The sequence below is a fragment of the Python bivittatus genome, unplaced genomic scaffold (assembly GCF_059951505.1).
Source record: "Python bivittatus isolate LINGU-HERP-01145 unplaced genomic scaffold, Pbiv_v1 ctg000480_np1212, whole genome shotgun sequence".
Taxonomy (NCBI): Eukaryota; Metazoa; Chordata; class Lepidosauria; order Squamata; family Pythonidae; genus Python; species Python bivittatus.
The window spans coordinates 97,626,987-97,638,302 of NW_028277075.1; the positions used below are offsets into that span (position 1 = coordinate 97,626,987).

The window sequence follows — 11,316 nt, forward strand, 5'->3', positions numbered from 1 at the left end:
TTGAAATATGATCCATGATAAATTTTCTAAGGAAGCAAATACTATGAGTAGAATAAGTGTGAGCAAATGCTTACTGATTTATTTTGGAACCTTATAGTGCTCTAATTATGCCAAAATAGTTTTACAAAAATAAAAGCCAAAGTCATGATTAAAAATGCCCAGGAATCACTGAAAATCTGATAGAGCTACAGTAATATAAACAATAGAAGGCTTGGCTGGCCTAAAATAATTTGCTAATATTTGTCAGTAAAGAGAGATGAATATCTGTCTGAATTCAACATGCAGAAGCCAAGGGCTAACACTCTGTTTTGCAATGCAAAATGAATTAAATAGCCCTCATTCCTGATTTGATTAACATCAGCTTGTAACATTAGCTCTTGGCAGTGCTGTTTAGGTCTAACTAAAAAGTCTAGAAGCTTTTTCTAGATGGCAGGAAGTAGATTTTATTATTAGTGCAACACTAGTAAGCACTAATATTACCCTATCCCAAACAAATAGCCAATATTTATTCATTCATTCAAATTATATGGCCGAGGGCATGACTGACAGCCCCTACAGTCTCCAGATAGGATATCCACAGCATCACTGAAGCAACCTGGGATGGAGATATAAAGCTGGATATCATCACCATACTGATGATGCCTCATCCCAAATCGTTGGATCACCTCACCCAGTGGCCTCATGTAGGTGTTAAATAGGAGGGGAGAGAGGACCAAGCCCTGCGGTACTCCATAAAGTAGGGGCCATGGGCTGGACCTCTCCCCCGCATCAACACCAACCAACTGGAACCAACCCTGGAGGAAGGAGGAGAACCAGTGCAACACGGTGCCACCCACCCCCAACTCCAGAAGCCAGTCCAGAAGGATAACATTATTGATGGTACTGAAGGCCACTGAGAGGTCAAGAAGAGCAAGGATGGATGTACTACCCCATCCCTCCAATGAGGGTACAGGTTACCTTAAACAGGGCCACCAAGTGGCTATCTGCAGATGCAATAAGGGCAGAAAAATAATTATGTTTCACTGCCGTTACCACCACAAGGTAGGCTCTAATAGCAGCTCTAGCCCATGTTTGATCATCTTCACTCTTTTTCGTTTGCCAGCTGCACTCTAGGCATCTCTTCACCCTTTTCAACTCCCTTAGCTCCTCTGTAAACCACGGAGAGTTCCAGGATCCATGGGCACTGAGTAGCTGCTCAGGCACAATCCAAACCAAAGCCATATTGTCCAATATGGCCAATGTTAAAAGAATATGGATCCAGAAGATTTAGAGGGCACCAAATTGCCGCCCCCTAGCCAATATGCTTTCTAGTTGTTTGTTTTAAGGCAGAGAATATGTTCCCCTTTACTGGAGAAGAAAGTTCCACTGAAATCCTCCATCAGTTTAATCACTCCATGCGATGAAGTGCATGAAAGCTTACACCTTTTAAAAAATATATTAGTCAGAAAAGGTGCTACCAGACTCTTGATTTTGAACTATCACAGACTAACCCGGTTCTCCTCTCACTGAAACAGTCAGAGGAACAATGGTAATGCAGTTTTAGTGTTTGAATTGTTAGACTGCAAAACTGGCAAATGGAGAGACAGAATTTCTAAGTTGGACTATGGCTCGAACTTGAAGTGGTCTACAGGAATCCATACAGCTTTTCTATCTGTGAATGAAGCAGAACCTACCTGTACTATTCTATTGATTAAAGTAAGATCTTGGCATCCTAAGCCTCTGGTATGGTCTTATCCAATGGGACTAAGGCTTGTAATTCTTTTGCTTGATTCCTCACCACTTGGAGAAGCAGGAACTGTTTAATAATATACTTTTTCAATATCTAAAACCAGTTTCTGGACACATTAAGAAAATTACCCTGAATTTAAAGTTTAACAAGATGCTTTTGCTTATTAAATGTTATATCAGCATAATCTTACATCAATGTTCAGCTTGCCCACTCTTAAGCATCTTGCAGTGTTGGGATCATCCTGAACACCTTTAGGTAGAGTGTAGAGTGCTTTAAACTTATCATACTCTTCCCGATATTTCACCTATGTGGAAAAAAAAGAAAAATAAAGCTGCATGGGAGCTCTGTCTTATTTCTACAGCAGAATTACCAATGCATTGTTAGGTAGACTTACAATACTGGCATTATATTTCAGCTGTCTAGCCCGAACGAAAGGCACAGCATCTGGAGGCAATTTGAACGTGATGGACTTGATTTTATCCCATAATTTCTTGTACAGGTTCTGAAGAGAGGAGAAAGAGTTGTATTTGTATTCTAGACAAAATCTATGAAATAGCAGTGGAGTAAAATGTAGCACAGTATAGAATATCTTTTATTTTTTGTATAGATCACAGGCTTGGAGCTGCTTCAGAATTCTTGCTCATGATGGCACAAAGCAAAATGTGTTAGCAATTAGTAAATCTTATACAGAAGGTAACCCAGAACTGCATATTGCTTCACATAGATTATTTTATCTCCTCTTAATCTACTTGAGTGGGTGACAAACAAATGAATACCACTGTCACCCTCACCCCAATCTCTGATGCCTCTTACACAAGCCAGCCCAAGCAGGAAGAGAAGTCAGTACTCAATAATCCTCACACTCTGACTTTGGCTGTTATACCTTGGGTTAGGAAACTACCATAACTTGCGGAGCAGCTGCAAACCAAAATCTGTTTCCCTTAAGTGTGCACAAAGAGTAATTCCAAGAGGCTTCTGGACTGGCAGAACATGAACCCTTATTAGCAAGCATGCTGTTTGATATGCTATCTATACTACACTATCCTGACTCCAGAAAAGCATTAAAAAGAAAAATACTCACATTACTGAAGAGATGCTTGAGCTTCTGGATCCTTTCATGATCTACTGTTTTCAACACTGTAGTATATTTGTCCTTTATTTTATGGTATTGCTCTTTATATTTCAGCTGTAATGAAAGGGAGTTACAGCCGTTCATTCTCTTCATACAAATTAGAGGCAGTAGAAAAAGAAAATTAGGAATAAATCTGAGCAGAGAATAGGAGGAGAATGACTCACATCACTAGCATTGATACCACTCTTGACAGCAGTTACATAAACTGGAGTGTCCGTAACCACGCCATAGTTCTGTAAATTGTCCTTCCCTTCTTTTGTGTATAGCAGCTGTAAAATCAAGGCAAAAAAGCAGCAATGCTTAGTTCTTAGCACAATATGTAGCAATGCATATGAAATTATTTTTTTAAGTCCGTGTGTTATGAGTCTCCATAATATACAGTAGTTGATAACTTTTCAAAAACATTTTGCGGAGCTATATTTCTACTGAAGTCCTTTTTGGTGTAACAGAGAGGTTTGCTTTATTCCCCATAAAGTGAGACGCTACCCTTGCATTTATTTATGCCTGTATTTTTTTCACAAAAGGATAGCAATCCTACAAATAAAGATGCCTTATCTTAGACGTGCTTGAGCATAGTAAGCCCTGACTGTAAGCAAATCACGTTGTCCTGGTTTGTACACAGTGTTAAATGATGTGAATCAGGAAATTAGAGAGGTCCACCAATCCAATACTGTCTGATTCACAGCAGCTTTCCTGCATTTCAAAAAAAAAAAAAAAGGAGCATCTTTTCTAACTGTGCTACCTAATGTTTCTCTACGGATAAGACCTGGTGCATGCCTGAACTGATTACATAAAGATGCCCTCCAAACGTAGTTCATGCTTCTCCTTACTTGGCTCTGAAGATCATAAGACTTCTTAGCTTGCAGGATTTGAGGAGTGTCCCACACGTAGCATCCAATTCCCCTTAGCCATGTCAAATCATCCTTGTATATAACCTATAGTTAGGGAGAGAAAATAATAAAGAAAACATAAACTTCTCTTGTCTTCTCTTGCATATCACACGGATACCTTCAATCATCTTATAGTTTAATTCCAGGGCAAATGTTACAACAAGAGGAGAAACAAAAGCATTAGGTTTGAATATTTAATGCTAACCTGAACATAAAACATGTGAATGTCTTTCTGAACTTTATCTTGATACCATTGCTTTTAAAAGAGCAATTTTTAGTAATTACGTAGGGTTACAGAGGATTTAAAGCAGAGATGTAGAACTTGTGGCTCTCAAGGCATTGCTGAATTACAATTTGCAGCATTCCCCAGCATTGGCCAAAAGGACCTATTTCAAATTGTAAATTAATAACATGTGGAAGCCAACATAAAAAGATTGCCATGTTTGATTTAAAGCATGTTACATACCTTATCTTAATGTAAGCTAGGCCCCAATAATATAAAAATATAAAAGAGATCTATGGGGTCATACAACGATCTTCCTGGCCTCTCATCCTATAGCTCATCCTATAGCAGATCATAAAAGGTGACTGAAACTCCCAGGCTTGCTGCCTTATAGAAGTTGTATTTTGCCATTATGGATAATAGCTCTTGATAGATCTAGTTTTCATGAATTTGTCTTCAGTCTGACAAAGCAAGAATTACCTACCAAATATTAACTTCCCTGCAGGAAGACAAGAATTTTCCCTTACATAAGTACATGTGAATTGAAGAGTCAGTTTTATATTGGGCTGATAAGAAGAGAGGAAGCTGTTGTAAACAAAGAAATTAGCAAGAGATACAAATGTCTGCAGACATCACTGCTGAAAAGCATGGATGTCTCTGAAGATTAACCTGAAGATTAGTTAGTTCTTGGGAGAGGCTGCTTTGTGATTAGGCATATCTTTTCTCCCTTTTCTTTTCTTTCTTATCTATTTCCCACTTCTCTCCTTATTGTCCTACCATTTTGTCTTTCTTTTTTGAGTGCAACTATTCCTCTGTTTCACCCCATCCCTGTCCTGTTCTTTTCTTCTTTCCTTTTTACTGTTTCTGCTGGAAAGAGAAGACCCACGTATGTCTGCAGGGTTCTGAAAGTGGCCTGTGCAAATGAGAGTAGCTTCTACATGCAGACAGAGTTCAGATCATTTGTAAATGTGGTATCCTATTTTACAGGCAATTAATTCTAATTAATATTTCTTAATTAAATTTATTTTTTGTCCTGACCTTGCACTTTTTTTGGTGTGTGTGTGAGACTTCTGGAAGATATACACAGACATAATATATTAATACATACATACAAGTGTGTCCTATGCATGTGCTTATGGGGGGAGGAGAGCAGAATTGGTTCCAGCAGGGCAAGGTAGGGAAGCTGGACATTGCACAGGATTTTTATCACCTTCAGTTTAAGGTAGTTTTCCGTTTGAGTACAAACAGTGCTATCCAATGAAAGCCCATGAAGATACTGTATGAGTTAGTTCATGGTCATACTATACAATGCTAGCATATAAAGCAAAGGCTCTGGGTTACTGATACTAAGCTTCCCTACTGATTTGCAATAAACGAAGCATCTCTCAATCATCAAGGAAACAAACTGTTGCTTACATCACTTAGAATTTCCTGAGCTTTTTTAGCTACCACCACATCATTCTCTTCAGGTGAACAGTTCCACTGATGCAGGTAGGTTCGGTATTCAAGGTCACTGAGGATATACTGGCATTTCTTAGCCAGCACATGATGCATCATGTCACTTGGGATATGAATGTGTGCCTTAGTGTCTTCATAATTCTTCCTGTAGGCCAACTGGAAAACAAGATAAAAGTGGAAAATGTCAGATAAGGGGCTTCTGGGCTCTCTGCTCCACCAAATACAGGCAGCATAAAACAATCTGACATCTGTTGCCGAATTCAGTTTCAGATCTGCTCTGAAGAAGCGTGCAGGAAGGTTAGCACAACATCACCACATATTTGGTGTCTCCCATGGCATTACCCTCATCACTGATCATCAGACCCATTTTCCTCTCTACATTATTCAGCTTCCTTGCTATAATTCCTGGGAGAATCACCGTCCAAGAAAAGCAAAAAAAAATAATTCCTTACCGCACTCCGCATTTTTTGGAAAGCAAGAGAATGGAGCACACTTGGGAAGTCTATATGTTTCCCAGCCAGATAATGGCCCTTTAGCTTCTCATACATTGCTTTATATTTGAGCTGAAAAGGCAAATGAGGAAGGTGTTAGATTTTTAAAAAATCCCCCAAACAAAGGTAACAATCAAAAGAAAATTTATACAAACCAGGCTGTTAACATAATCGGCATGTTTGGCACCAACAATTGGGATGTAGTCTGGAGGCAAAGTGTAACCAATTGCCTTCCCTGATTCCCAGGCATCCTTGTACACGATCTAGAGGGCACAAAAAGGGCACACTAGATATAATGAACTAAGTTTAAAAGGCTCAAAATGCAACCGCCCTTAAAGCAAGAGCAGGTGACTTTTCCCAGTTTGGAATTTCACCCATCATTTTTTATGAAGTCAGGCCTGCAGTAGGAGGGGTGATGAGGCAAAGTGGGTGGGTGCCTCAGTTTAAAAAAAAAAAGGGGGGGTTCCCTGTCTTTAGTGAGAATATTATTTCTCTCCCTCTCTCTCTCCCTCTCTCTCTCTCTCCACACACAGACACACATATACAGCTTATGCTAGAGCTTATATTACAGTTATGCATATTCCTTTTCTCTTAGAATGGCAGGAATTCTAAGAGGAATTCAAAAGCTCTGCCAGAATGAGTCCAGGAGCCACAGTGGGTCCAGGGTCTCAGTTTATTCTCTCCTGCTTAAAAGCCAGATCTTTGTATGCCTGCAGGCAAATTTATTCTTTCACATTTTTTTAAGTACTATGTAATATAAAGTTTTCTTCAAGAGAAACTCATCTGCTGGAGACTTCATTCCTGCTAAATTGGTTTCCCTTGATGTATCTGTCAGCAGCTCTGTTGTACAGCTTGTTTTCTCTGTCTTTAGCCTATAGATTCTTTAGATTTATTGTAACTATCATGGTTAATAATCTATTTGAAAGACCGTAGCTAGATAATTACTTGAAGAGGGAAGAGGTACTTAGCAACATATTTGCTCACTTAACATGAACACAGAGTTTATTCTAGCCCAAATAAAAATCTATGACCTTATGGATTTTATCTAAACTGTAAATTTAAATAGTATTGATGAATAATATTTTAGTACTTTAAGATTTGGCACATACTGCTGTTTACTGAGATAGTGGCGTGAATGGAAAAAAGTACAACTGAAAAAGCTAGACATAGAGTGCAGCAAGAAGAAAGTGGAGTCGAAGTTTTAAATTTATTTTCCCAGGCCTTGTCTCAAAAGATCCTGATTACATCCCTTCTCCCAGTGTTAAGACTAGGAGTATTTCTGAATGGGACTTTTCTCATCCGATCTTCCTCCCCTCTCACAGACTTTTCTAGGGGGAACCAAAAGATACATTTTCCATTTGTAACCCTTCCATGTTTTTGCACCATTTCCTACATCTATTAAGAAAAGAAGAAGAAGTAATAGCTCCATAGTGCTTTATGATTGGTAGCAATAAGAGTTCTCTTGCTAGAGCTACAGCAATTAGAGACTTGCCAGAATTACTCACTAAATAGGGTTTTTTTTTGAAAAACAAGTCTCATTGCAATTTTAAAAAATAAAATTTACAGAGTAGCTTCTTGCAACAAAAGCTGAAAGATATTTGAGCTACTTTAACAATCAACACATTTTTATATCAAAAGCTTTCCTATGCTAGAGGGTACTGAGGATTCTACCAATGAAAAACTATATATTCATCAAAATGTTTCTATTTAAGGCATATTTTCATGAAGTTCATGTAATTAGAAGGCCTGAAATAGTATTATGAAAATAATTGCTGGTTCAGCATTAAGAGAGAGGGAAGTTTGGGATGCAGGGGAAAGTGATCTTCCACCAGGCATTTACATAAAAAAATCTGTTCCCCCAAATTAGATTTCTTCCTAGTAATACAAGAGATCTTGTATGTTGAATTTTCATGATTTGAAATACAAGATAGTCAGAAACTTACATCGCTATAGAGTTTTGCCATCCGTCTGGAAAGATTCAAAGCTGGTGTGTCATCAGAACCAATGTAGTGGCCTTTTTGAAGGTTGAAGGTTTCTTTGTATTTCAGCTAAACAGAAAAATGAAAGGCAATGTCAAAAATTCAGACATCATATTTACATGAGGTTGAGTTTAAGGCCAACTTGGTGTGTTGAATGTCTAGAATGATGATCACTTTAGAACCATATAGAGAATTTGTTCTAATTTTTTAGAATTTTATAAAATATTATTGCTTCTACATATGTGTATTTCTTTTCTGTATGAAAGAGACCAAAGCTATATACCTAATCCTAGCTACACAGGAATTCTGTCATTAATGTGCCCACAACTATTCTGGACTCAAACATGGGTTATATTTTTAAAAGCATTGCAGAATATTTGTGCTATATGTAGCTGCTCTAATATTGATGGTTTTGTTAAAAATATTAAACACTGCATTATAGAATAGTATATTTTTTAATTCAACCCTCAATCTACTGAATAATTAACAGTAGATACAATGATCAAGCCATAGAATGTCATCTTAAAATACATACTCTCACACACAGACATACACATGGATGCCTACTTTATTTATGTAACCATCCTGTTTTAAAGAATGCTTACGTCACTCTGAATGATTGAGTTTGTCTTTGCCAAAACCACATCTGGAGTATCTTCAATGGATGTGAAATTGTCAAAATTATCAATGGCTTCCTTTGTGTAGATTCTCTGTAGAAAAACATGATATAATCATAATTATTCTCTGGGGAAAGAATAGGATGCTGCTATGAATGTACAAAACAATAATTTACCTTGTTTACTAAGTCTTGAGCCTTCTTTACTCTCCGGTGATCCACTGAATCTAATGGAATCCAACCACAGCCACGGAGCCATTCAAGATCAGATTTATATAAGTTCTGCAAACATTAATAAATGGTGATAAGAACAGTTTATATCTATGAAAATGTACCTGATTTACTTTCCGAGACTTTTTTCTTAGATATACTTTCATATCTAACTTGTAAAAAAAAATTCACTTCAGTAAGAATCCACCAGAGTTGGGTGGCTATAACAAATTTGAACAAACAATAATAATATTAATAATGGTATTACTTACGTCACTTTGAAGGTTATAGGCTTTCTTTGCCTGGATGCAGTCATTCTGGTCAGGGTGACACGTCCATTCATGAAGGTAATGACGATACGGAATTTCACTGACAAGGTGCTGGCAGTCTCTGGCTGCAATGACAGAGCGTATATCTGGAGGTATGTGAACGTGGGACTTTGTTTTGTGATAGGATTCTTTGTATAATCTGTCATTTTGAATCTTGCCAGCATGCTCAAACCACACTAGTTTGGGATCCTCTCTCATATTATTGACTCCAACATAGTGGCCTCTTTGGATGACGTAATCCGCCTTATATTTCAGCTAAAAGGGAGAAAACACAGATCCTGTATGTAAATATTAGTCTTAAATCTTTTCTTCTTCTAACTTGTGAAGTGTTTTTTACTGTCCTCATTTTCTGGAAGGATTAAGAAAAATATGGATGCAATTGCATCCTGACAAAGAAAATGGGCCACTGAAATGATAAATCGGACTAGGAGATTGCAATTAGAAATTGGAACCCTATTCCTGCTTCGATAGGCTTTGCAATATTGTAAAGGATAATCATGGCAAATGAGTGAAATCTGTGAGATTTTTCAAAGATAGAGAGCTTTTACCTCACTTTGGACATTGTCTGAATGTTTGGCATGACGAAAGGGCACGCTGTCAGGAGGCAAAGTGTAGCCAATAGCTTTATGCTTCTCCCAGCTGTCCTTGTACAGATACTGAAAGAAAGAGTTAGCAGTGGGAGGTTAGCATTTTCTGAAGCACTGCAATTGTCACTGGTTCTACAAAAAGACACCCAAATTAAACTTCAGAGCTAGAACAGTTTAAGCAATTCTTCCATAGCTTGGAAATGTTTTCTCTGGAAACTTTTCTTCCTAAATTTACTGCCTCTTGTCTTTTCAGAATATTTCAAAATAACTAACCGTAGAAAACTGCCATATTCAGACACAGACAACTGGTTCATCTCAGCACCATCAACACTAATTGATAGTAAATCTGCAGAGTTTCAGAGAGAGGTCTTTCTCAGTCTACCTGGATATTCCAGGGATTGGGTCCAGAACCTTTTATCTGTACACATGCATGTGCTCAATCACTGAGCTACAGCTCTTTCCCTTTGAAATCCTCATTTAATGTATGGTTATATATGACAGCCTTGAAAACAATCTCTAGAGGGCTCTCCCTTACTGAAGTTCTTCAGGCAGCATACTATAGGTCTGGGTTTGGATGAAGACTCACAAGGTCCTGTCCGACTCTGTGATTCTATGATTGCAGTTGCAATGTTACAGACTGAAATTGCAATGTCTTGGGGGGCTGGAACCCCTGGCAAGAGTCTGCACATTTATATCCTTCTTTTCCTTGACTGTAGTTTATCACTAACTATCCCATCAGGACTCACGACTTAATTATTAAAGCTATAAAACTATTCCAAATTCTCTATTTCCTATTGTTCCTGGGAGGAAAATACATACATGATTAAGAATCCTGGCTGCTTCTTTAGCTGCTAGCAACCGGGGTGTCTCTGTTAGAGTATAAATGTCCTTGATGCTGTTCCATTCCTGGTGGTATTTAACCTGGAAACAAACAAACAAAATATTCAGAATAGAGTTATTACAGATCCAAGATATGGATGTATAAATTGCAGCTTAAACAGATAATCTGACGCTCTCCAAAAGTGTTGGCCTTCAATTCACATCAGCCTCATCCGACATAGTGATGGAAGATAGCCTCCAGATATCTAAAACGAATCCAGCTGACTCTACTTCTGATTTTTACTCATGTATTTGTGGATACTGATCTGCCTTCATTTTTGTGAATAAGAAAAATAAGAATGAACATACAGAGAACAAGAATATAACCTCTATCTCAGAAACATATACAATATGGGTAGTTATCAGCATAATACATGTCTTCCTTCAAAATAAATAAATAAATAATGGAGAATCAGGAAAGCTTCTTGGCTAGAGCAGAGTTAAGGTTCATGAATTCAGCCTTTTTAAGCTTTTAGTGCACTGTAGAAGCTGTCACAGTTGGGCTGCCATCGTTGCTCTGGAGATCCCTGGCTACTTTTACCGCAATATAGTTACTGTACGCTGAAATGTCATTAATTTTATATGCTTCACAAAAAGAAAAGAAGCACATGGATTTGGTTCTGCCTAACAGAACTCATGTACTCATTTGATTTTATTCATTATTTAATGTAATCTTTTATGTAACAGTATAATTGACACATTACCTAATCTGATTATTTAATTATTTATTAAGTAAAATAATAAATCATCACAGCTGCTGTGGGGAGGGGAGGGATTGGAAACATCTTTTCCA

At 37.7% G+C, this 11,316-nt stretch overlaps 1 protein-coding gene across 4 annotated transcripts in view; it reads right to left on the bottom strand.

The window, feature by feature from the left end:
- Window positions 1–11,316, bottom strand: part of NEB (nebulin) — a 211,260-nt gene that overhangs the window by 70,229 nt on the left and 129,715 nt on the right. For all 4 annotated transcript variants that reach the window (XM_088146548.1, XM_088146545.1, XM_088146546.1 and 1 more), the window contains 14 exons: window positions 10,464–10,565; window positions 9,606–9,713; window positions 9,001–9,312; window positions 8,696–8,800; window positions 8,508–8,612; window positions 7,867–7,971; window positions 6,079–6,186; window positions 5,885–5,995; window positions 5,391–5,588; window positions 3,692–3,796; window positions 3,026–3,130; window positions 2,811–2,915; window positions 2,124–2,231; window positions 1,920–2,033 (listed from right to left, as the gene is read on the bottom strand). In XM_088146548.1, coding sequence (XP_088002674.1) covers window positions 1,920–2,033; window positions 2,124–2,231; window positions 2,811–2,915; window positions 3,026–3,130; window positions 3,692–3,796; window positions 5,391–5,588; window positions 5,885–5,995; window positions 6,079–6,186; window positions 7,867–7,971; window positions 8,508–8,612; window positions 8,696–8,800; window positions 9,001–9,312; window positions 9,606–9,713; window positions 10,464–10,565 — 1,791 coding nt within the window. The remainder of the gene's footprint in view (window positions 1–1,919; window positions 2,034–2,123; window positions 2,232–2,810; window positions 2,916–3,025; window positions 3,131–3,691; window positions 3,797–5,390; window positions 5,589–5,884; window positions 5,996–6,078; window positions 6,187–7,866; window positions 7,972–8,507; window positions 8,613–8,695; window positions 8,801–9,000; window positions 9,313–9,605; window positions 9,714–10,463; window positions 10,566–11,316) is intronic.